We start from the raw sequence: 26,781 nt of genomic DNA, 5'->3' as shown, positions 1-26,781 counted from the left end.
AATCAGTCTCGTTGTTCCCCGGGGAGCTATTGCATTGTACTTTTTTTCTATTTTCCAGCTTAATTTTTTCAATATCGATACTTCTCCCGCTTTTTAACAATATTCTGATCAATAATTTTGCGTTTATAATCACGATAGATCGATATTTTATATCATATTCGATTTTCATACACATACACAGACACACACGTATATGGATATTTTTACAGATTATATATACACATACACTTTTTTAATCTTCTTCTTTTTTCACACACACACTTTTAATTTTATCCTGTATTAATACAAGATTTCACATTTTTCAGATTTTCAAGAATTTCACGAGATTAGACGGAGCATCGAATTAGAATGAGTGTTAGTATATCGTTCTTCGTCTCTCAGAATTAAGATGTTCATCGTTTGAAGGATCAACAGCAACTACCGCTAAGCGAACTTCTTTCTTTGTCTTCTGAGCAACTGTGAAAAATGAAAAAACGTAATCTGTGAGAATGTGTAAATACTAAACGTTTCGAAGAGTTGATGTATGTATGATATACGTATATATGTGTATATACTTGATACGATTATTACGAATGTGTTGGTGTGTTGTTCCAAGCTCGACATCGTTTGCATCTGTATTTTTTCTATCTTTTTTGTCATTTACTTTCGCTTCGAATACAGAAGAGAAGAAATAAATTAGGTTAGTAAACCAATTCAGTTCTTGTTATTTATATAGGTTAGTACTGTCCAAAAATAATGAATAGTTTTCGTGATCGCTTTTTAATTCTCGTCGTCTATATACATTTTAATGATCAGTTCTCTATTTATTTATTTACATATGTATTATTTCTCCTTCTTTCCTTTCTTTTCGATTCTCGATTATGTATAATTATTATCGACACGTTACTTCGATCATAAATTATGTAATTATTCTATATGTCTAAATAAAAATTCAAAGAAGTATTATTTTATATTATTATTATTTTTATAATATAATTTAATATTATATTATTATTATATTTTATATTAGTATTATGTATATATATATATATATATATATATATATATATATATATATATATATATACATATACGTATCAATACATAAATCCATCGAATTATTTTGATTTAACAATTACTCATTATTTCGCGTAATGTATAAAGCATAGGGATAACCTTGTAATACAAATGCGTATCTATTTAACGTTTCTATATCTTTAAAAAATATAATGTTTTCATTAGAAAATTATTGTCTATGTTTAAAATTCGAATTAATTACATTTGTCATCCATATCGTATTATCTACGTACTTATATTATATTTTTTATTATTTTTCATTGAAAAATATAATATTTCATTTGACTCGATTGTACCTGTGATGACGTCATCGAATTATAGGGACTACTTTCCTTCCTTGCCACTAGTCTCATCGCCATCTTGGACGCAGTGACATGTGTACACGGTGTTTCGTCGCTCCGCGTAATTACAGGTAATTAATACATTTTTTCTAACGTACACTCTCTTATAATATATCAATCGATAGCCAAACGCACGATTTTTATGAGGCCGCGTTTGCAAGTCTGGGAATCATCGTGTTTAAAAGATATTCGCGAAAATAAAATCAGCCTCGGGGAAGATCGCCGGGGAAGCTTTCGCGTCGTACTTTTTCTTCCCTTTTCTTCTTTTATTTTCATAATAGTGATACTTCTCTTGCTTTTTAATGATGCTCTGGTCAATAATTTTGCATTAATACTTGTGATCGATTGATATTTTGTATTAAATTCGATTTTCATATATGGTCATACACACACACACACACACACACACACACGACGCTTACAAATAGGAATACGATTATATATATATATATATATATATATATATATATATATATATATGGGTATACGAGAATATATAATGATTATATACACACACACACACATCTTTGAATATTCCCTACACATATTACGCACACACTTTTAATCTTGTCCTGTAGTAATATGATCTTACTTTTTTCAGATTTTCAAGAATTCCCAAGCTACAGGACAAAGCGTCGAATATTTCCAGTGTTTCCTTTTCTTCGATACATATAGGTAAGTTTATTTTATTTTAATAAATATAGCGAAGTTTAATAGAAAGGCATTGAAAAATTTTAATTTCTTTATTATTTTTATTTATTCTTGATTATTTTTATTTACTTTTATTTATTTTTATTAACTTTTTTTCAGGTTAAATATTATATTTTCTATTCTACTTATGTTCACTATTATATACGCATATATTTAAATTAAAAATCTGTTTTTAAATACATATAATGAGCTGCTTAATAAACAGAGAAAGATAGCGTATAAATAATAGCTTTAAAGTATCCCTACCAATTGCCAAATAATTCTTGAATTGAAATTCTTGGAAATGAGTCTCCGCCTATCAACAAAAGAAAAACCGTGATATTATTCTGTTATAGGTATATCTATATACATGTATTTGTATACGCTACGCTACACTGTACGCAGTATTCAGGAGGTACCGACAATAGCACATGTAAACAATCAAAGGACGACCAAGAGGACGACTTTCTTAGTTCATTTCTACACACTCTTCGTTTGTATCAGCAGCCGTCCAGACGTGTTCAGACTTGTTCCTGCTTCTTCAATTTTGGTTCGTCTAATTTCTCATTTATATTATATATAATATTTTACAAGCTTGATTTCATCATTTACAGCTTATTAATCTGATTTTATATCATATTAAATTTCGATATATAATATAGCATTTATATGTTGATGACATTTACATGGGTAATCTTATTCTATATTAACAATACTTTGAATATTTTCAAGTAATTATTCATCATATTGACCAATATAATATTCACCATTGAATTTGAAATTTTAATTTAATTTTAATTAATATAAAAAATTAGATGTTAATTCTAACAAACTATTTATTGTGTTATACGATTTCATGTGTTCTGTCGTAGTCTTATTATAAGTTTCTATGCACTATTAAATCCAGAACTTTTATTATATAATATTTTATATTTTTTTTAAGAAATTTATATATGGATCTCCTACGCAGCTACCTCCTTGTGGTGGGATCCGGAAATCGGTATTGCGAACGTTCGTATATTTTATATTATACAACGTACGTACTACCGGGCCAAAGGCTGACGTTCGGTGTATTAGGAAATAATTTTGGTTAAATATTAATTTATTAAAAATTTGCTGTAACGTATTTTACATTGAATTTAAAGAATATTAAGAAACACCGAGAATAATGAAAATGTAATTAAAGTATAATAAAAGTTAAATTAAAATAGAAAAAAATTTCAAGATACGTTTAATCGTTTAATTAATATTATAAATATTATAATTTCAATTTTATTGCTCCTTGTCTAGTTTTACTTTAATGCTATATCTATTCTGATTTATAGGTATCCACGCAATTAGTATACTTCTGTAAACATATCCCTATCACGATTATATCTATTTTTAAACGATAGATACAACGTGATTTTGATCGTTTGCTTTTACATATTCATTTATTTTAATATAGCTTACAAGTATTGCAGTTACATCTTTTGAATAATGTTTTTATTATTATTATTATTACTATAGCATGCAAAAGATATAATATAAATTCATAATTTAAAATCATGTAATTTGGATGATATGATATTTAATATTTAATATTTAATATTTAATATATAATATTTAATACAATATAAATTATAGAAGTAAACGCCACAGCTTGCTTTAACAATTTTTATTCAACAGGTCTTCAGTTGTTGATCGCGCGCAATGCGATCATAGAGTCAGTGTTTGTGCGATGTAATTTGATTGTTTTGCAACCAAACAGGTTGCTTTAAAAATAAAATAAAATAAAATCGCGAATTAGAGTCAGTGTTGTTCGCCGATTAAAATTTCTCGGTCGCGTTAATAAATCAAAAAGCAAGAATTTATGTTATATTCTTGTTAAAATCATATGTTCGCCGCGTTGTTAGAATCATTAACACACTTTCGGCCAATTCGGTGGAAGAGGATTGCGTTGCGAAAAATATTGTTATGGTCGAAAGTGTGAATTTAAAAATTCATCCTCTTCATCTTTACCGACGATTGTAAAGCTTCGTCTGGATACAATTACATGTAAGTATATTTCTTTCTTGCAATCGTAACTTCTCTCGTTGGTCATTTAAATCATATATATTTCTTTTTAATCATTTTCATTCATTCACAAATATATTGGTTCGATATGCAACATATAATTAATCTCTTTTTGTTCTTTTTTGTATTACAGATTCATCGATTCAACGATTCAACGATTCATCAATTGAACAATAATTTCAACCAACTTCACGACATCATTCAACCTCCTACGAGGGGGACGAGTGTTTTGGAGCCATCGCAGAACTTCTTAAGTAGTAAGTGAAAAAATTTTAAGTTCCTCTGGTGCCCATCATGCCGAGGATGAAAGGTCCTTATCGGCACGGGTTACTGGTTGTATTCGTAGACGTCCCATGTCCGAAACGAGCAAAAGTGTCCGTGATTAAGATCTTTGATTTTATTCACGAGTGGTCCCTATGTTTAGTTAGATATTTTCTTGTGAATATTTTATTATTATTATTATGTGCATATATATAGCTCAGGCCAGGGTCTTCTTGTTTCAAAGTCGTTTAATTTACAGTGCTGTTTATTAGCACTTTTTCTCTCTTCGTTTTTGCTCGCGATAGTAGTAATGAAATCGGGCATTAATTTACCCGATTTCGTATAAAGCATATAACGTGGTCTACGTTACATGCATTGCTTCGTACTTAGTCCATTTAATCGCGATTTACTTCGATATTTCAAAATATCGATTTACCAACAAATGAGCAAGAAGACAAACCCCTTCCGCGACGGATAGATTCTGGCAGTTAAGTGGTGGATTATAATCCCGTTCTTTCATTAGAACAGCCATTTGATGAAAGGAGTCGTCCGAGGTTTTTTATTAACATTATATATTCTTTAATAATGAAATTTCATAACTGCATAATGCGTATGCATATATATGAGCTATGTGCATATTTCATCCCTCCATGTCAACGACTGCCTACCGCGGGTCGCTCAAAGGCCCTTAAGCGGTGCATACAGGTGGGGTTGCAAAACTATTTTTGCCACTTATTATTTTTTTACCACTTTTAGTGGTAAAACCCATATGTGGTGGTCACACTCGTATGTGGTGACCGCCTACCATCATCCATCCTTGCTTGAGCTCTTGCTAATAAGACGTGCAAAGAGACTCTAGAGTCACAGTCCGCTTAAATTTTTTATATATATATATTTTTATATATTTTTTTATATCTTTTTTTATATATATTATAAATTAATCATTTTTTAGCTCAGGATTTTCAGCACTAATATACTAATACCCCTTTCTCCCCCCATGCTTTCTGCGTTCTCATCTATGCGTTTAACCCAGGTGTTACTCGTGTGGGTGAGAAACAGTCAGTGTGGTTTTAATTTTAAGTTTTCCTCTTTAGCGGCTGTCATTGTGCTGGTGATTGCACGGTGTACCTTGCACTTGTATGTGCGTTTTAGGAAGTGCATTGTACATCGTTTCGCGATAACTTTAGATAGATACATTATATATCTAATATATGATTATATCAATATCGATTTGCATAATAGTTACCACATTCTTGTGGAAAATTTTAAATACTCGTATATATTACTAGTATCTATATGTATACTAGTATGTACTAGTATTTTTTGCTTTAGTCATATATGCAATAATCATTAGCCTTGGCAGTCGATTTCAGCAAATGGTACGTACTCCTATATATATTAGAAAAAATACGTGGTTGAACTAGGGTGTCGGAGGTGCCCCGGGGCATGCTCTCTAGTGTAGGCTTTTGCACCCTGGTGGAGTGTGAGAGAACCGTGGAGTGTATGTGTTGGTGTGAATGTTTGCACTTTTTAAATATAGGTCATAGGCAGGCAGGTAGCATACTTTTCTGAGTGAATGTTTCAATTAATTTTAAGTAGGTAGGGACCGGGTAAGGATGCGATTCCCACTCAGGAGTGGGAAGTCCTTTCTCCGGGGATTTGTGAAGTTTCAGCAAATTTTACAATCTTTCAGCATGGCTGAACTTTATCTTTTTATATATTTTTTTTTTTTAATTTTTTTTTTCTTACATCTTTTGCTGACACTTTGCATATGCAATAAATCAGTATCAAACAGTTCGAAAAACTTTGCACCCAATGAGAACATCAGATACATCCCATATCTTTTGAACTTAGCAAAGGATTTTGAATTAGTTCGATACTTAGTTTTAAATTAATTCTTGCACTTCGCGATTCTTAAATTATTTACCATCTATATATTTCTTATTTAGAAATAGAATATACCTGCATAAGTAAAATGGAAATATTACAATTCTTGTGATCTTGACATTTTACCGAAACTATATTCATCTCTTAAGTGCAACGAGTTAATATTAGTTTGTAATAGGTTCATCGATTAGAACGAATATTATATATCTGCTGGAGCATTCGATTAAATGTGCCTGTGTTATTGTGTACGGTTGGTGGATTCTTTGAGTCCATTAATCGTCCGCAGGCTAGGATAGCTTTACGGTTTAGTTCGAATATTTATATACGAATATTTTACTTTTATTTTTTATTTTTATTTTTTTAATCAGATAAATAAATAAATAAATAAATAAAAATCGTTAGAAAATCGAGACGCACCTAGGCAGAGTAGAAAACGCAGTTGAGAATACGTGTTGGGACTCGTCAGTGCCGTTTGGGGTGATTCATTCGCGAATTTTGCCATACTTCAGTGGTTATACTACTTAGAAGAAATCGATACTTTACGTCGCAAGCGCTTACCGCTCGTTAGGTTAAGAAAAAAAAGAAAAAACAGAACAAACCTGCGTGCGAAAATGTGTTTTCACTTCCCAACCCCTTAGCTTGCGATCATTGCGTCTCGTTCAATGCGTGCGTTTATACGAGTGGTTTGAGTCTTGTTGCGTAAAGTGAGATCAGGTCGGGATTAGGTCGGTTTAGCTTAGGGACGATTTCATTCTTGTAGTAGCAACCACTGCAGTATGTCAATTTTTGTGGGTGCGTTGCTTCGAACGGTAGGGCGTTTTTTGATGCGTAAACTTAGCTTGCGTCGCACGTAAGGAATGCTCCAATGCAGTGGTTAGGGCACGAAGCAAGAAGTGGCTGTGTGCTGAAGAGGCCCCCACATATTGTGGCTCAAGAGGGCAACTATCGACTACAAGTCATTTTTCAAAGGTGGTCGGTTGTCGAACCCTTCGTTAATGGCTTGTGGTCTTATCAAAATCCCTTTTACCCTTTTACCACGTTGACACTTATGCTCGTAGTAGTTTGTTCCTGGATGGAGATGATGGACCATTCCATCTCCTTGCTACGGTATTCCGCACTCGCGTACGTGAAAATGTTTTTTTTTTATTTTTTATTTTTTTTTTAAATTTTTTTATTAGAGTCAAGCTTTTGCAGTTAGTTATTAATTAATAGAGTCATTGCAATTTTTTCTTAAAGTAAAGTCGAGTCATTTTATCTTTTAAAAGTAGAGTCAATTTTTCATTTCAGAGTAAAATCAAGCCCTTTGCATTTTCTATTTTTATTTTTATTTTTTTTTCCTAATTAAAGTCAAGCCCTCCCTCTTTTCATTTTAAATTAAAGTCGAGTCCTTGCATTTTCCTTTTTAAATTAAAGTCGAGTCCTTGCATTTTTCTATTTAAATTAAAATCGATTCCTTGCATTTTTTCTTTTTAAATTAAAATCGAGTCCTTGCATTTTAAAGTTTTAAAGTAGAGTCTTTTCTTGAAGTAGATTTTTAGTTACAAAGATAGAATCACGCTCGTTAAATATTGTGTGGACGTCCGTGGCCTGCAGCAGCATTGCACTCAGGAGTGCATTTGGATACCCAAGCGTGTTGATTTTTAATTCAGAATAATCATATTTTAATCATATTTTTTCATGTTCATAATTTCATAATGTGTATGTATATATACGAGATATATGCATATTTCAATGTCAACACAGCTCTACCACGAGTTGCAAAATGACTCTTATGTGGTAATCATTATCGTTATCATCCATATCCTCACCCTCATTATCTTTTTGCAATCTGATTCTAATTATTCTGATTAATCTGATTATTCTGATTATTCTGATTATTCTGTTTATTTTGGTTATTCTGATTAAAAATCTACAAGACTTGATGACAAATCAAAATGCCTGCATTCAGGAATGCAGATGAATATATATATATTGGCAGCCAGCACTCAGGAGTGCATATTAAAATATGTCAAGGGTATATATATTTTTATTCCAAAATTATCAACAAATGAATATGGGATGAACGAGTTAATAAATATATATGAAAGAGAGAGAAAGAGAGGGAGAGAGGAGAAAGAGAGAGAAAAAGGGAATATTTTTATTATATATATGGAAGTTTCATAAGAAAATATAATAAATGATACAAAGATTATTAATAAATGTTTATACATATTTCAAAGAAATATAAATATTTTTTGGAATAAAAAGGTATACGTCTTGGTATATAAATGAAACGAATAAATTGGCTTGCCTGCACTCAGGAGTGCATATGAAAGGTTCACAGTAAGTACATGATTGCATTCAGGAATGCAAATGAACATATTATAGTAAGGATATATATTTCATACTCGGAATGATCAAAGATGAATGAATGAATGCACTAATAAGGATACTTAATAAAGAAATATATGAATACGTCGATCTCTGGTAATATTTTTTTCAATATATTAAACCTGTCTAACAATAAGTAAATAGAAGTTTATTTTATTCCACATATAATAATTGAATGATATTTAAATGGTGCAAATGAATCAAAAGAAAATTTGAATCATTCTGATAAGAAATGTATAAGCTTTGCTAGATGAATGAAGCGACAAAATGGCAGCCAGCACTTAGGAGTGCATATTAAAATATGTCAAGGATATACATATTTATTCCAAAATTATCAACAAATAAATATGAGATGAAAGACTTAATAAATATATATGAGAGAGAGAAGGAGAAAATGAGAGAAAGAGAGAGTATTTTTATTATATATATGAAAGTTTCATAAAAAATATTAAGATTATTAATGAATGATACAAAAATTATTAAGAAATATTTATACGTATTTAAGAGAAGTATGAATATTTTTTGGAATAAAGATGCATAAGTCTTGGTATATAAATGAAGCGATTGAAATGGCTTGCCTGCACTCAGGAGTGCATACGATACCCAGTAAGTACATGCCTGCATTCAGGAATGCAGATGAATATATTATAGTAAGGATATATATTTCTCGTTTCGAATGATCAAAATGAAAATGCACTTATGAAAGTATATAATAAATAAATAAATATTTAAATATTCCAGTCTTATCTTATTTTTTTAAAGAAATAATATTTATTTCATAATAAATAAAGATTATTTCATATTCCTCCTAATATAATAATGTATTTATATTTATATAGAGTGCAAGTGAATGAATAGAAAATTTGAATCATTCTAAATTAGAAATGTATAAATCTTGCTAAGCGAGCGATATGATACAAAAATAACAGCCTTGCACTCAGGAGTGCATACAATATGTCAAGGGTATACATTTTTATTCCGAAATTATTAACAAGCAAATATAAAATGATAGAATCGATAAATAAATAAATAAATAAATAAATATATATACATACATGAGAGAGAAAGAGGAAAGAGAAAGGAAAAGAAGGAGTATTTTTATTATATGTATGAAAGTTTCATAAGAAATATTAAGAAGATATAATGAATGATACAAAGAGTATTAATAATTAAACCTTAATTAATTAAATTTATTAAAAAATACATATTTGAGAGATATATTATTTTTTATACAAATTGGAGAGAAATATGATTATTTTACGGAATAAAAATGTATAAGTCTTGGTATATAAATAAAGCGAATGAAAAGGCAATTCCACACTCAGGAGTGTGAGCGAAAATATTTCAGAATAGGAACAGGTTTGCATTCAGGAATGCACCTGGATACTCAAGTATGTAGATTTTTATTTCAGAATAATTTTCAAATTTGTATATAATTGTTATTAAATCAATAATTCTTTCTTTATCTTTTTTATATCCGTTCACTTTATATGATGATATATATATATATATATATATATATATATATATATATATATATTTACATATTTTATCCAATGCCAATAAAATCTTTTTACAAGTTGTAAAACGGCTCAATTATTGTAAGAGTCATTTTACGTAACTTGTACGATATATCATCATCATTTTTTATAGATTCTAATTATTCTGATTAAAAATCTATAAGACTCGATGTAGTTAGGGATGTTAGGATCTATTAAAGCAAGCAGTGGTGATAAAATAAATTCAGAAAATAAATTAAGGATAATATGCAAGCATATATTAAAACAATGTTGTCTTTAATATATATAATATTTTTATTTTTATTTTTATTTTTCTCTTTCAGATTTCAAATTTCAGATTTCATTACTATTTCATATGTATATATACAGAATAAATGGTTCTAAAATTGTGAACTTATATTATTATATTTTTTATAATTTAATAAGTAAGAAAGTATCTTATATGTAAACGATGTAATATATACATCGAATACTCGATGTAACTGCATACTTCGCGTTAGTATAAACGTAATTATACAAGATATATGTAATCTATCGATTAAACATAGGTCTGGTCTTGTTAAGGACATGATTATGGCGGTATACAAAATTGTGTATGCATTTTGTAATACGATACAAGGTGCAGTATACTTTTTTTTTTCCTTTTCACCGCGACTTATATTAATTTTTAATTATTGTGAAATATTCACAATTCTTTTTTTTTCGTAACGTGTCTTGAATAATTTACAATATGCATTTGTAATTGTATGCAATTACAACATGTAATAAATTGATCATTTAGTATAGAATTTTTTTTCTTCATATATATATATTTTTTTCTTTTTTTTTTTTTTCTAATAAACGCCATTCGTAATAAATTTTGTATTTCTATGTAAAAGTAAAACATATTTTCTAATGCATCGAGAAATCGAAATGTTCTATGTTTTTTGACATTTTAATGTTTGCTTTTTTATATTTCAGCATTACAATCTGTGGCTAAAAGTATATATTATAAGATTTTATTTTTATTATATTTATTAAATTACCAAAAATGAGAATATTTGGCCATGGATTGTACATACAATTTCATTTTTCCACACATGCCCTTTTATATAGTTTTCTGTTACAGAGATTTATTTTAAAGTTTTAAGGTGAAATCTCACAAGATATTCCTCTATCAATGGATATGAACGGCAATCTCAAAAATGGATATTTCAAGGTTTTTAATATTGTTATATATAACATAAAAATAAGTTAATGAAAAATATAAAAATATAAAATTGATTTATTTTTCAGATTCACCATACTCTATAGTCAACAATAATAATGGGAATCAATAACAACATATTTAAATACTGAGGACTTGACTGACTTAAATTGGAATTATAAAAAATGAAGAATAACAGAGGATGAATTGTTTAGAACAATTTTTTTATTTATTTGAATTTTTAATTAATCTATTCAAATTTGATTTCTGTTTCAGGAAATTTCTACGTTGGCAAGATTCGATTCCATTCTTTCTAAACCGTGCTCTTGTTATTGCGTTGTTGTTTTCTTATGTGAATGAGAGAGTGTGTATGTGTGTGTGAAATATTTTATATATGTTTAATTGGTAGCTATGTATTATTTTCAGAAAATAATAACGTTACAAATTTCTTATTCACAGATGATCGCTGATTTATTTATTGTATAAAATTTGCATATTATATAGGTTGCATCTTGTTTAATTATATATAAGATGTTTTATGTTCACAGATGGCAACTGAGTTATATGAAATCCACATCTTATTTTGACTGCTTCTTATATAAAATTCGAATATTATTTTGATTCCTTCTTGTTTAATTATAATGGTTCAGATGTTTTATGTTCATAGGTGGCTTATGTTCATAGGTGCTGATATGTTTTATAAAATTCGCATATTATTTTGATTTCTTCTTGTTTAATTATACAATGATTCAGATGTTTATGTTCACAGATAGCTATGCTGTTTACATCACCTGAAGATATTACATATAAAATATATAAGATAATAAGACGATATCTTTATATGGTTTATATAGGCTCTGTGCATCGTAATTACTGCGTTTTATTTTCAGTTTCAACATGATGAAGATCAAGATATGGTCTCCATTTCGTTAGGAATAGAGTTTCATAAAAAGTGCTCTATTCCATCGCGTGTATCGGGTAGGTAGGCCGATATCGAACGAATACATTAATTTTCGTTTAATCTCGATTGATTAGAAAAAAATTTTTGATTCGTTCCGCGATTGAAATTTTTCCAAATTATAATAATTATTATTGTTCTAAAATATTTGGCATTAGAAAGTAGAGTTTTAGCTCGTGGGTCTCCATATGCAGCAACCTCCAAGTGGTGGGACCTGGGTCGATATTATTTGCGATATATGATAAATGTAAATAACGCAAATACTGTCGGGCTAATGGCTGCATTTAAATTCAATCAAAATTTATTGTGTTCTATGATGATTTTTATCTTTCCATATTGTTTATTTGTCTCAATGAAGATATAGACAGATTTTATCATTTAATGTATTCATTATTATATATCTTTGAAAATTATATACGTATGTGCAATATGTTAAATATACTACTATCTTTATTATATACAAAAATTTTTATCACGACTAACTCGGTTGGTAGGTATCCTGAGAGGAATATAACCTACACAAACTCTTATATACCCAACGATAGTCGCGTAGTGGGGGAACAGTATTTCTCTATTGCATTTTTAGTTCATATTTTGTCCATTCCTGTCGCTGAAATCATATATACTACGAGCAAGTGATAAACAACCTTAATAGAAAATCATCCTGTAAAATTATACTAAATAGTGAAAAATGAAACCTATTATCGAAGAAAATATTCAGAAATGTTTATCAACAAATGGAAATATACGATATGAAAAAGATCGGTATATATACAAATCTATTAATCATTTTTAATTGTACAATCTTAAATTACCTATTTGTTTATTTGTAGAAATTGGTGGTTATTATTTGGAATTATTATAATCCTTACAATTGGAACTAGATTTTATAAAGTTACAGAACCACAACATGTCTGGTAAAGAAAGAAAGATACTTATGTATATTTAATTTTTTAATATTTATTTATAATCTATAATGCAAGTAATAATGTTGTTTTATAGCTGGGATGAAACACATTTTGGTAAAATGGGAAGCTGGTATATAAATAGAACATTTTTCTTTGACGTACATCCTCCTCTTGGAAAAGTAAATATTTTGTTTTCCAAATTTTTTATCATGTCCATATATATGAATTTTTAAAATATTTGTGAATAATCATAAATATTATATATTGAAATCTTTATACTTTATGTTAGATGCTTATTGCACTATCTGGATATTTAACTGGTTACGATGGTACATTTGCCTTTGAAAAGCCAGGTGATAAATATGAAGACGTCAAATATGCTGGAATGAGAATAGTAATGTTTGTTCATTAAAATAATAAAATAAATAAATAAAAATTTTTACTGGTTAATGATAATATAAATTCAATATTTTAAAAAATATATTTTTCTTTTAGTTTTGTACATTATTAGGTGCTGTTACAGTACCATTATCATTTCTAACAGTATGGGATTTAACAAAATCTACTCATGCGGCTACACTTTCTGCAGTATTTATCCTGTTTGGTAAATTCCAATTTCAATTCAAAATAGCAAATGTTATTTTTTTAGTTATGATAGTTAATTTTATTTTAGATGTTGGTCTATTGACTTTAAATCAGTATATCCTTTTGGATCCAATATTGTTATGTTTTATGATGTGTGCAACTTGGGGAATGATTCGTATTGGGTCTCTTCGGCATCAACCATTTACACCATCTTGGTGGAGTTGGTTAACATTTACAGGAGTATCCCTTGCATGTACAATTAGTGTAAAATTTGTTGGTTTGTTTGTTGTGCTGCTTGTTGGTCTTTATACTATATTTGAGCTGTGGCGAGAATTAGGGGACTTAACCAAACCTATTGTAAGCATATTATTTCCTTTATTGTAAGATAAGAATATATGAAGTTCCTTTTATTAGTGACATGGTTTAAAAAAGTGTGTGGTATGCTACATTTTGCTATACCTTGTTACATTTAATAGAATATAAAGTATTTTTTGTTGCAGTCATATGTAGGTAAACATCTAATAGCAAGATTCTGTTGTCTTATTGTGTTACCAGTGTTACTTTATATGTTATTTTTCTACATTCATCTTCACATTTTGAATAAAAGGTGAAATCTCAAATTTTGTTGTTAAGATAATATCAAAATTAATTATTTATAAAATGTATATTTTTGATTTAGTGGAAGTGGAGATGGATTCTATAGTTCTGAATTTCAATCATTATTAAAAGGAAATTCTTTATATAATGCAACTATGCCACGGCAGTTAGCATATGGTGCTACTATTACATTAAAAAACCATCGTACAGGTGGTGGATATTTGCATTCTCATTGGCATCTATATCCTGAAGGAGTTGGTGCCAGACAGCAACAGGTTTTTATATATACTTTGTTAGAATACAAATACGAATTTTGGAATAAAATAGTTTTATTATTATTTAGATTACAACTTATTCTCATAAAGATGATAATAATCTTTGGTTGATAAAACAATTTGATACTGATGACATACCATCTGAACCAGTATTGGTAAAGCATGGAGATCTTATACGTTTGGAACATGTTATTACAAGACGGAATTTACATTCTCATAAAGAAATAGCACCAATTTCAAAAAAACATTATCAAGTTACAGGATATGGGGAAGTAAGCATTTTATGCAAAAATTATTAAATTATTTTTAATTATTATTATGTATCTTCTAGAATGGTACAGGAGATGCTAATGATGTTTGGAAAATATTAATAAAAAATGGTAAAGATGATGATATAGTTGAAACAGTTACAAGTAAGTTAAAATTTGTTCACTATCTTCATCATTGTGTATTAACATGTAGTGGAAAAACATTACCAAAATGGTTAGTATGCAAGGAAAGAAAGATACATACAGGAAAAAAAGAACAATTATAAAGATATTATTTATTTAAATTTTATTATTTTAGGGGTTATAGTCAACAAGAGGTTTCATGTAATCCAAACATTAGAGACAAAAATGCATTATGGAACATAGAAGATAATAATTATGCAAAATGTAAGTATTTGATATTATTTTAATTTAATAATATTTAATTTTGATATTCTATTTTTGGTAATATCCTTATTACTAGATGCAATTGTAATATTTAAAAATATCATTTACAGTACCCAATGTAAGTTTTCAAGTTTATGCTCCTGGATTCCTTGATAGATTTTTAGAATCACATGCTGTTATGTTGCAAGGAAATTCAGATCTCAAAGTCAAAGAAGGAGAAGTATCTTCCCAACCTTGGCAATGGCCTATTAATTATAGAGTATTTATTAGTACAAGTTCATATTACAAAAATTAAGTATTTGATAAAAACTAAATAGAATATTGGTTTTAGGGTCAATTCTTTTCTGGCAATAATCAAAGGGTTTATTTGCTTGGTAATCCTGTTATATGGTGGGGAAATATAATATTTCTTATAATGTTTGTCCTCTTGTACGTATATGCATGCATACGAGAACAGAGAGGTTGCATTGAGGATCCTTTAACACTTGAGCAAAGAGAGAAAATAATGGAAGCTGGAAAATGGCTTTTCATTGGATGGATGTTACATTATATACCATTTTGGGCTATGAGTAGAGTATTATATTTTCATCATTATTTTCCAGCATTGCTATACAGTTCAATGTTAACTGGTGTAACTCTAAATTACATTGTTGAAAGTTTACAAATATTACTACCTAGCAAAATGGGAAATACTATTTATCATATTATAATAGGCACAGTGATTTCTGTTGTAATATATAGGTAAACATATTTAACTGTGATTACATATACATTATTTCTTTTATATTGAGTATGTAATATGCATTTATAGTTTTTATTTGTTTTCACCATTGGCTTATGGAATGGAGGGACCTTCTGCATCAGATCCTGAAAGCTCTATGCATTCTTTACGGTGGATGGATTCATGGGAATTTTAAATTTCTTACAATTCTTTGATTTTTTACATTTATTTATAAAAGTTGAGGTAATATTTTGATTAATAAGAATGAGAAAATTTATATTATTTGTAATCATAAAGAAATACTCATTTTTTTTATTTATATAAAAACTAATATATTTCTATGAGCTTCTATATATAAAAAAATTTTTTTACAAAATGATTTTATCATTTTATACATTTTCATATAAAATATGTAAGCAATTTAAGTTTGATATATTTGAGTAAATAACAATATTTAACACTTGAAATTAACTAGGTACTTCCATTTTACTTAATCTTATTATAAAATCACATAACCTCATTTGTACTTGAATTTCAATTGGATTATTAGTTACATAAAACCCAGGTACACCAGCTTTCTCTAATATACTTTGTTGATCCGATACTTTCTGGTCCAATTGTAGTACTAGTTTCATATCAGTTTCTTTTAATTCTTCTTTGTGTTTTTTATATAAAGCAGCTTTTATTACTACTCTTTCTTCATCCGTTATTATGTTTGACAATGATTCTTGAGCTTCGATTTTCTGTTGATTTAGGAGTTGCAGTCTTTGTTGAAAAAGATGTTTTTCCGTAACATGCTGTATTTCCATTAAACCCTTGACTATTTCGAAGATAGTATCATTTAGTAAGGAATTTGCTAAAGCAGATAATAATTCGTAGGGAAGTCTCATTTGATACTTTGGTGGAAGTTCTCCGGCCATGTGTTGAAGTTGTTCAACCAAAAAATACAATTTTCTTTGAAGATCTTGTGGAGTTGGATTAGCAATATCCATTATACAATACAAGCAAAAGTATAAATGCGTGTTTAGAAACTCTCATGTAGATCTGTTAAAATAGAGCCATTCAAACCACCTACTCTTAACGTATTCAATATCTTCTCAGAGTAGCAGAAATTATATTTATCGACTGTGTATTTTTACTTTCGCAATATCCATCGTATCAATTTCAGCATCGGAGGTAGATGGCACAACAAGACTCGGAAAGGCTTGAGAGTAAGCCTTAAGTATACGAAAATTTTGCAAAAAAGTGCACACATAAGTAATTAATTCCCACGTATTTACTACATATATTATTATTTTTATTGCTGTGATTAAAGCGAAGATATTTATGTATATTACATAAATGATTATCAATGATTATTTATATCAAAGTTTTTGGACAAGTTGAAAATATTTAATGATCACATCTATGGCTACTGAAATTTATTTATCAGGTAATTTTCATATAATATATTTATTTTTAATGAAATACAATTGTATAGATTGTATTTATATGATACAAACTAGGTAAGAAGAGAAGCAATACATTTTACATTGATTATTGATAATTCGTATGAATTTATATCGTAATAAGACCTCTCAATATATATATTAATAAGATTTAAAAACTTTTAAATTTATGTTGAAACAACGTGCGATTATCTTCTCTTAAATTAAGTGCTTTACAAGCAATGTCTATTGAATGAACAATTGATGGTGAACCGCAACTAAATACACCAATTTTATTAGCCTGAAACAAACAATTGTAAGGAATATAATATATTTTACATACTATATAAGATAATTTTAATAATTTAATACCTTGAAAATTTGCTTATTATACTTACATTAGGATGTAATTTTTGAATTGACTGAAAAAACTGAGAAAATTTTGGTCTCCCAAAATGGGTGATTGCCATCAAACCAGTAAAAAGAGACTTGTTATATATTCTTTGAAAGTGACGTTCACATATATACTAAAAAATATGAAATTTAAATTAACATATGTCATTCTATAAAGGGTAATTATATCTCTTATATAAAAAGTTAGCAAGTTTAGAAATATATTTTACCAATAAGATGGTACGTAAATCAAATTTTTGATAGAATTGTGTAATAAAGATGTGTACAGATACACAATTATTTATATCAGATTTTTCAAGTTCTCTAAGTATATCAACCATCCATTCAAATTGTTTTTGTGTTCTTGTTACCCAAATAAAATATACCTAGAAAAGTGATTCATTATAATACTACTAATATGAAATAAGTATATAGATAATATTACCTTTTGACAACCTAAAGCAAACTTGTGATTACATTTAAAAACTATATCTTTTAATATTGATGCAAAAGGTGTAACACCTATTCCAGCTCCTACCATTATTGCCACATGATATTTATTCCAATCTTGATGGGCTTCACCATATGGTCCATCAATATGAATCTGTATCAAAATAATGAATATATATTGTAAAATGAATTATAAGATGATAAATTAATTATAAATACATTATTTTTACCTTTGGTAATTTTTTATTAAGAGATATAGAAAAATCTAATTTATTTCTGATATTTGTAGTCCAAGGTCCAATTGCTCTGATATGTGTTGTTAAATTAATTTCATGAGGTGCTGAAGAAAGAGTAAAGGGATGGTATTCATTTGTTCCTAATGCTGGACATGCAATCCTTATCCATTGTCCACATTTGTATTGAAAATTTGGTGGTTTTGCAAAAGTTATGCATGTTACATCTATATTATATATTGTAACATTTAAGAACATACTTATATTAATAATTTTTACAGATATAATTGTTACATTACAAATTTTATAGTCTTACCTGAGGGTAGAATTTTTGCTTTTAATATTGGTATTTCTATTGTTTTTCTTGTCATTGTAATAATCTTATCTAGGATAAATAATATAAATGGACCCAAAAAGAAATAATGGAAATATGGCTCCTGTTATTAAACATATATATGTATGTATGTGTGTGTCTATATATATATATACTACTTTCTAAATAAAAAAGCAAGTAATGTTTTTTATATAATAGAAATGATAAATACTTGAACTAATCTTCCTGTACCATGCAGAATCATAAAGATATAAAAAACTGGATACAAAGAATGTGTAAAGGTAAACTGATTATAGAGCATTCTTCGTACGATAGGCAGTGAAAATAAAAATATTATACCAGTCAGAATAGTCAACAATATACCAGTTATGCCTGTAATTGTTTGCCACATCCAATAATGGAATTTTGGAAGTTCATGAGTCCTAAATACAGATAATTATTTTCATATAATGATTTTTTAGCAATTATATGTTATATTATTCATTATGTTAATATTATGATAATATTATTCTATTATTATTCACTGTGTTATGATATATATTATGCAACATTAAAATACATACGCATGAAAATAGTTTGGGAACAAACATGTTAGATCATCAGCTGTTTGTGTTGAAATGTTATAGAAATTGAAACCATGTCCAATGATGTGTAGTACTACATTAAACCATATGTTACTCAATTAAATTTAAAGGATTTAAACTTTATAAACAATATAATATGTAAAAAAAATTATTTTTTTTGTCATATAAAAAATATATTTTCTATTGTCTTATATTTTTCAATTAAAAATAATTTAATCCATACCAGTAAATATTAGAGCCCAATATGCAATATACTTGTGCATTTCAATCATAGAATCAAAAGGGATATAATATTGTAAAATTGTATCTCTTAGTACAGTATTGATATTGTGGCATATCATAATCAAAAGTGTTGAATATGTAAACATCATAGCTGATGCTGCTCCTCTTGTAAGTGCTAAACCATACCCTAAAATTTGTCTTAAACCTGTATGTTCTCGTTCTATAGAATAATCTGCAAACAATTTTGATTTTAATTCTATTTTTATCTTTAAATAATTTTAATTTTGAAATATCAATTTACATATATCGGAAAGAATAAAAATAATAAAAATACTTACGATATACACGCTCTATAAATATTAAAAATAGTATTGTAGTGTACAAAGACATCCAAAATATTTGTAATCGTTTATTAGCAAGATATTTCATTATAGGATACCAATAATTATCTGTATATTTGTTTGTTTCTTCTACAATTTTCTGATTATCAATTGTCTCTGTATTTCTTTTCCAATCCATATTTTTTACTATAATTTTGCCTTTAACTCTTAATTCTATATCATTTAGATCTGTATATAAGTTATCAACTGTCTTTTGTAGTTCTCCTATGAATGTTGATTTGATAGTTCCTATCCCTGCATGTAACTTTCTTTTTTTTCCATCAGAATTCACATTGAATTCCAATTCAATATAATTAAGTTTATCATTAAATTGACTAAGTAGATGTTTAAAATCCATTAAATTAATAGTTTCTTTTGAAGCCAAATTAACTTGATTCATCATTGAATGGATAAGTGTTTCTAATTCATCATTCGTTATATCTGTATTGACAGTTTCTAAAAAAGATCTAATAACAAAACAAACATTATGTATAGCCATTAATATAGTTATTAATTCATGCATTCATATACACATGCAAAATGAGAGAAAAAAGAAAGCATAAATTTACCTTAACATGATCATAAAATCTGTTTTGTTAAGTCTTCCTGTGCCATTTATATCATACATATCAAACATAAATTTCATTTTTTCTTCTGCAGTACCTTTGAGGAATATTACCAACATATCAACAAATTCACGAAATGATATAAAACCATTTTTATCTTTATCAACCAAGTTAAATATCTGAAACAAATACGATTGTTGTTATTAATATGTTGTTTACTGATTATACCTTATGAGTTGTTACCTTTTTGATAAATTCTGCATCTGGTCGCATACTTAATGCTTCTGCAAATTCTGTAATAGTCAATTCTGTATAGATCACCTCTTTTGCAGTTTTAGAACCTATTTGTAATATTTCATCTTCAATATGTGTTATATGAAATGCCTGTAACAGTTATAAATATTGAAAAAGTAAGAAAATCAAGATTTTTTATTTTTTAATTTGATTTATAGTAATTTGATTTATAATAATTAGATCTATATTAAATAGTAAATAATAAAGTAATTAATATTATTCATTATAGAATTATACTTGTGCAAAGACAACACGGAAGAATTTTTCCAATTTATTTTGTCGATCTTTCTTTGTAATAGCTTGTTTTAACATTTCTGCACTATTAATATTTTTATTCTTTTCAAAAGATTTTATAGAGATATCTAGTATAAATTGTTCCAAAGCTTGGAAAAATGAAGTTTTTAAGTAGTGTGAATCAAATTTTAATACTAAATCATAATTGTGTTGAACTCTAATCATAGTATAATTGCTGTCAGGTGGAATATATATCTGAAAATAAAAGAAATTTTTTTTACACCAAGATAAGAAATATTTAAATAAAAAGATGTATAATAACTATAAATACTGTTACTGCATTATTATGTGCAAAATCTAGTGCTCTTATTATGTTTCCAAATTGATTTTTTACTTCAAGTTGCTGTTTTCTCTTATTGAGAACAATAATTACAAGTTTTGTTTCCAATTTACGACCCTGCCATTCAGTAGCTGTTAAAATATGATTATTAACATAGAATAGGATTATGAAAGAATAGTTGATAAATATCTTACCTGTATATATAGGCATTGTATTTTCTCTCATAAGATATGACATACGGCATTTGGATTCATATTCTATTTGTTTCTTTTGCTTAAAATGTAATTTATAAAGAAGCAATACAACAATTCCTATATTAAAAACTATTATTAGAACACATAAGAACATATGGAAAATAGTATAACTCATTTTCATAATATTCATAATGTACCACAAAAAATTCCAATTAATCCTGTAAATGTTGCTATATAGGATATTCTGCTATTGTTAAAATAATCATAGGTTTTTGAATCGGTACATTTTTCAACATTCTTTGAATTAACTGATTTAGCACAATAACAATTTTGTTTTAAGACGTTTTCTTTTGCTTTTAATTTACAACAATCTTTTCTCAATATGTCTCTACAGGTTTTGCTTATATAATTTTCTGGAAAAAAAAAAAAAAAAAAAATTAACAAAAATTATATTTTTATATTGGTATAATATATTTGAATGTTAACATACCATCAGAAGGAATTTGAAAAGGATTTATTGGAATATCATCATGGTCCATTTCGGTTACAGATATCAATATATCATAGAATGATAAATTTTCTATTCTTTTAATTTCATTTGATGTAAATAATCTAAATAATAATTTGTATAAGGACTTTATTTGTTTTCATAATATTAAGACAACAAATACTTTAATGTAATGTAAACAAAATTTTATATACCTGTTGTTTAAATTTTTATACCAAAATCTATCTCCTGTACGTATACGCTCAAATTGATCAATGATAATTGCTCGAAATAATTCGCCAGGATTATCACGAGTTTCCAATATTCCACCAACCCAAACATCAATATCATCAACTGAGTTATTGTATAATTCAAATAATTTTTTTATCTAATATGTTGATAGTATATACAAGATTATATAGTAATATGTGAAAGGAAATTAAGATTTAGAATTTTTGAATTATACCTGTGGATCAATCTGATGCAAGGTCAACTTTTGAAAGTGATCCATATCTTTAATTTTATCTAAATTATATGCAATCCGTGCAGTATTATAATCAGGTAATCCATGATCTCTGCCTCTTTGTATATTAAGAGCCATTAAATCTCTTCTTGAAAATTCAAGAGGTCCAAATAAATTACCTTGTAAATCTTCTACTATCTTATGATCTTCTTTTTCACTTAATTGGATAGTCATTCCCATTATTAGTTTATCTATATTTAAACTATCATCTAATTTGGATTGGTTTTGGAATAAAGAATTCTAGAAAAAAATTTTAATATATTTAATATATGCTAATATGCTAATCAAAATTGATTTTTTATAATAATACCTGTGACATCCAGTAATTGTTGCATGTTCTAATAGCTTGTGCATTAAGTTCTAATTTACATTTATTTCTTGCATAATCTCGTAAATAAACACCTATTTTGATGCAAATATGTAATTAATGTAGTTTATATGTTTAATGCATCTATAGTATATGTAATTAATTGTTCAATCTTTTCTTCATTCCTTTAGTACATAATTGTATAAGAATCTCTTAGTTATACATGTACATAAATAGGGTATATTCATAAAATTAGATGTCATTACTTATTTTTTTAAGTAGAATTTCAACTTTTTTTTTAAGAAGGCCATGAATGAAATATTTTATTTTTTTTTTTTTGAATATTAGATCATATTTTGGAATTCTTTTTATAAATAATATATACAATTTTTTGAACTTACCAGCTGGTACTAAAGTGTGACCATAACGAAAGGCAGCTGCTTGAAAAAATTGATCTATTTGTGGATCAATATTAGGATTATAACCTATAATAAATATATAATAAAATTTTAGAAAAATTTTGTCCTTATATTTCAAAATATATAAGGTAATTATCTTTTTTTCTGCAGTGTATGTTTTTGTAATATTATCTAACACTAATTCTTAGTATTTTTATTCCTGCCTTTGTATGCTGGAAGCTTTTCACCTAGCCATTCAGGTAACCATTCATTGGTAATTATATGCTGTTGTGTTGCGATTACCCATTTACGAGCTTCATTGTAAATTTTTTCACCTGTCCACTCTTTATGTTGACTCTTTATAAAGCTTGCTATGTGATTGTGCCATCTAAACCAAATTATTCCAAATGTCAAAAGAAACGGATTTTCATTACCCCTTGGATTTCCTAATTCTGGAATAAAGATTTATGCATATAAATTATTAAATATGTCTACAATGTTAACCATTTATTTTTTGAGACGACCATTACTATCTGTGACATCATATTTCTTACAAAAAGGATCTTCTAGATCTGCTACTAAAATGAGTGTAAGAGATGCAATAAATACGTCTCTTGATGAAGAATTAGCACGAGATGAGAAAGTATTTATTATTGGAGAAGAAGTTGCAGAATTTGATGGAGCATATAAAGTAACTAGAGGGCTTTGGAAAAAATATGGAGATAAGAGATTGATTGATACACCAATATCTGAGGCAGGTTTCTGTGGTATAGCTGTTGGAGCTGCAATAGCAGGATTGAAACCAATTTGTGAATTTATGACATTCAATTTTTCAATGCAAGCTATTGATCGAATAATAAATGGAGCTGCTAAATATTGTTATATGACTGCAGGAAGATATCCTGTACCTATAGTATTTCGTGGTCCAAATGGTTGTGCTAAAGGACTGGCAGCTCAGCATTCACAGTGTTTTGCAGCTTGGTATATGAGTGTTCCTGGCTTAAAAGTTATGTCTCCTACAAGTTCTGAAGATCATAGAGGTAGTTTAAAAGCTGCTATAAGGGATCCTGATCCTGTCTTAATCTTGGAAAGTGAAGTTCTCTATAATTTTGAATTTCCTCTATCTGATCAAGCTTTGGACAAAGATTTTGTTATACCTATTGGTAAAGCAAAAATTGAAAAATCTGGGAAGCATATTACATTAATTACTCATGGTCAAGCAACAGTATATACTATACAAGCAGCTGAAATTTTAGCAGGACAGGGAATTGATGCTGAAGTTATCAATCTACGTTCTCTCAGACCTCTTGATTGGGATATGATTTTTAAATCAATCAGTAAAACACATAGATTAATGACAGTTGAATTAGGTTGGCCTATGTGTGGAGTAGGTTCTGAGATTGTTGCAAATGTAATGGAAAATCCTGTTTTCTTTGAACTAGATGCACCAGCAGTTCGTTGTACTGGTATTGATGTTCCAATGCCTTATTCAGAACCAATTGAATATGAATGTACTCCAAAAGATCATCATATAGCTGAATTTGCTAAGAAAGTTTGTGGACTGAAAATTTGAGTATTTTTATATGTAAAGTTATACTTACTAAAGTATCTATCGACTTTCTCTGTATAATGTTGGGAAATATATTTATCATGATTGATTGGAGGTGGTGGATTTGCCATTGGTAATCCAATTATGTTATTTTCTGGATATTTATATGAACTTGATGATGCAAGCAAACCATTTTTGTCAATAGTTCCATTAGAATATGTCCTTAAAATATTTGACCATGCTTTAGAAGTACCATAAATTAATCCTCCATCTATATATGGTGTTATTTCATTGAGCTATAGAATAATAGAATATTATACAAATAAAATAACATTTAAAAAATTATCTATCAAGTGTTTTAATTTTTTAGTTGTTTTAAAAAAAGTTTGAAATAGGTGAACCTGTTGACGTGGATTATTTGGAGAATTTCCTGTAGATTCGTCATAACGTGTACGAAGTATAGGCATTTCAGTATGGTTAGTTTTGTCTTTGAATATTGTAATATTTATGTTAAAATATTCTGGAGGACATGCTGATCTTTGTGCATCTAATATTTCTTCAACAACTTGTTGACCTGTGTGTGTGTATGTGTGTAAATATATCATTTTAAACGATTGAATATACGATTTATATATTAATTAATAATCATATTCATATCTGTATTTAATTAAAGTGTATCATTGTTAAAGGATTTAGACACATACCAAAAAATACTTGTAATACATTTCTTTTTTTTACAGATTCAGATCCAATTTCTCCACTTAATAATTCTTTACTTATTTTCAATGGATTTGGTCTGTTAAAACCAGAAGGTTTATATGCTCCATCTTTATAAGCTGCTGGCCATCTCCTTAAAAGTGGTGTATCAACTGCACCAATTTCTGGCTGGCCAATATTGTTGTACCAGCCATCATACCCTGGATATTCAGTCGAACCTGGATCATGATACATGGATTCACACTTATATTTATTTAATTCCCAACATCCAGTGAGTAACCATTTGATTAAATTCTGTCTATTAGAAACCAAATAGTCATCGCTTGGTTTTTTGATACTAGCTGCATAAAAATAAATATTTAAAAAAAGTATGAATATTTTAAAATGATATATTTTCAAATTTTGTATTTGTATTATATTGCAATAATAATTAAATATTTCTACTTACATATTATTTGCTGTTTAGGTGTTGTGAGAATAGGACTTATAGTTACATTTTGTGCATTAATTAATATTAAATAGATAATTGAAATGAACCAATATAATTGTAAACACATGCTTTCTCTTTTATAATATTTTGTGCAATTATAACATCAATTATTTTTCTCTGTTATAGTTTTATAAAATCAGCAACTGGGACAATAATGGTTACTAGAAAGAATGATTTATGTATATAATCTATTTTAATTCTTTTTGAATATGATAAAAGAAAGCAGGAAACCACAAGATATGAATCATTTAATATATATTTTGTGATGTAGAGTTTAAGTATTTAGAAGATCATGAAATTTGAATATAATATAAATTTAGAATAAAACTTTCTATATATTATATATGTGAATATGTAGAGTAATTAATACTAATCAAAGCTTTATGACCATTATAGGCGCTTAACAATGTATGGAGTGAAAAAGAAAATTTTTTGGTTTGCTATAATTTCTCGGGCATTAATATTAATCTTACAATTCCTTTTTAATATTATATGTCCTGATCACAATGCAGATGCTTTTAGAAGCCCTCAAGATATTCATGAATATGTTTCTAATTATGATATTATGATTAAATTTATATTTGATGGTTTAA

General features: G+C 27.8%; 4 protein-coding genes across 9 annotated transcripts; 2 read left to right on the top strand and 2 right to left on the bottom strand.

Moving 5' to 3' along the window:
* Positions 1-12,916: 12,916 nt before the first annotated feature.
* Positions 12,917-19,678, top strand: LOC127066565 (protein O-mannosyl-transferase 2). 6 transcript variants are annotated; one of them, XR_007782429.1, is made up of 17 exons: positions 12,917-13,089; positions 13,158-13,241; positions 13,327-13,411; positions 13,522-13,626; positions 13,728-13,836; positions 13,906-14,174; positions 14,318-14,424; positions 14,497-14,689; positions 14,758-14,961; positions 15,021-15,172; positions 15,257-15,345; positions 15,456-15,604; positions 15,677-16,086; positions 16,157-16,309; positions 16,822-17,498; positions 17,723-17,809; positions 17,897-19,678. XR_007782429.1 is itself a non-coding variant. In XM_051000456.1 (14 exons), exons 1-14 carry the CDS (start codon positions 13,016-13,018, stop codon positions 16,260-16,262), a joined length of 2,136 nt encoding a protein of 711 aa, XP_050856413.1. In that variant the 5' UTR covers positions 12,917-13,015; the 3' UTR covers positions 16,263-16,368. The 6 variants fall into 6 exon arrangements, 1 of the variants encoding a protein (XP_050856413.1); XR_007782427.1 differs by having other exon boundaries at positions 17,572-17,809; XR_007782426.1 differs by having other exon boundaries at positions 17,572-19,026; positions 19,102-19,678.
* Positions 16,523-17,058, bottom strand: LOC127066568 (gonadal protein gdl). The gene has a single exon (XM_051000458.1). The coding sequence runs from the start codon at positions 17,056-17,058 to the stop codon at positions 16,534-16,536; it is 525 nt and encodes a 174-aa protein (XP_050856415.1). The 3' UTR covers positions 16,523-16,533.
* Positions 17,653-26,320, bottom strand: LOC127066569 (dual oxidase-like). Its single transcript, XM_051000459.1, has 25 exons — positions 26,147-26,320; positions 25,686-26,039; positions 25,383-25,555; positions 25,034-25,277; positions 23,657-23,884; positions 23,436-23,519; positions 23,038-23,129; positions 22,671-22,967; positions 22,420-22,592; positions 22,208-22,329; positions 21,915-22,130; positions 21,515-21,834; positions 21,187-21,438; positions 20,899-21,039; positions 20,659-20,834; positions 20,048-20,556; positions 19,711-19,941; positions 19,467-19,560; positions 19,115-19,325; positions 18,886-19,006; positions 18,567-18,796; positions 18,332-18,490; positions 18,117-18,272; positions 17,892-18,020; positions 17,653-17,794 (listed from the first exon to the last, which is right to left on the bottom strand). The coding sequence occupies exons 1-25, from the start codon at positions 26,253-26,255 to the stop codon at positions 17,666-17,668; spliced, it is 4,950 nt and encodes a 1,649-aa protein (XP_050856416.1). The 5' UTR covers positions 26,256-26,320; the 3' UTR covers positions 17,653-17,665.
* Positions 23,873-25,056, top strand: LOC127066566 (pyruvate dehydrogenase E1 component subunit beta, mitochondrial-like). Its single transcript, XM_051000457.1, has one exon. It carries the CDS (start codon positions 23,920-23,922, stop codon positions 25,003-25,005), a length of 1,086 nt encoding a protein of 361 aa, XP_050856414.1. The 5' UTR covers positions 23,873-23,919; the 3' UTR covers positions 25,006-25,056.
* Positions 26,321-26,781: the final 461 nt, after the last annotated feature.

This window comes from Vespula vulgaris, chromosome 9 (assembly GCF_905475345.1).
Source record: "Vespula vulgaris chromosome 9, iyVesVulg1.1, whole genome shotgun sequence".
Taxonomy (NCBI): Eukaryota; Metazoa; Arthropoda; class Insecta; order Hymenoptera; family Vespidae; genus Vespula; species Vespula vulgaris.
This window is presented reverse-complemented; position numbering and strand designations above follow the sequence as displayed.

Excerpts from the sequence above, each read along its gene's own strand:
- LOC127066565 (XM_051000456.1), top strand. The coding sequence starts at position 13,016 with ATGAAACCTATTATCGAAGAAAATATTCAGAAATGTTTATCAACAAAT. Across the intron at positions 13,090-13,157 it reads ATACGATATGAAAAAGATCG|AAATTGGTGGTTATTATTTG; the intron begins GTATATATACAA and ends GTTTATTTGTAG. Across the intron at positions 14,690-14,757 it reads TTGGTGCCAGACAGCAACAG|ATTACAACTTATTCTCATAA; the intron begins GTTTTTATATAT and ends ATTATTATTTAG.
- LOC127066566 (XM_051000457.1), top strand. The coding sequence starts at position 23,920 with ATGTCTACAATGTTAACCATTTATTTTTTGAGACGACCATTACTATCT.
- LOC127066569 (XM_051000459.1), bottom strand. The coding sequence starts at position 26,255 with ATGTGTTTACAATTATATTGGTTCATTTCAATTATCTATTTAATATTA. Across the intron at positions 25,556-25,685 it reads TGTATTACAAGTATTTTTTG|GTCAACAAGTTGTTGAAGAA; the intron begins GTATGTGTCTAA and ends ACACACACACAG. Across the intron at positions 20,835-20,898 it reads ATGCAGAATTTATCAAAAAG|ATATTTAACTTGGTTGATAA; the intron begins GTAACAACTCAT and ends TATTTGTTTCAG.
- LOC127066568 (XM_051000458.1), bottom strand. The coding sequence starts at position 17,058 with ATGGATATTGCTAATCCAACTCCACAAGATCTTCAAAGAAAATTGTAT.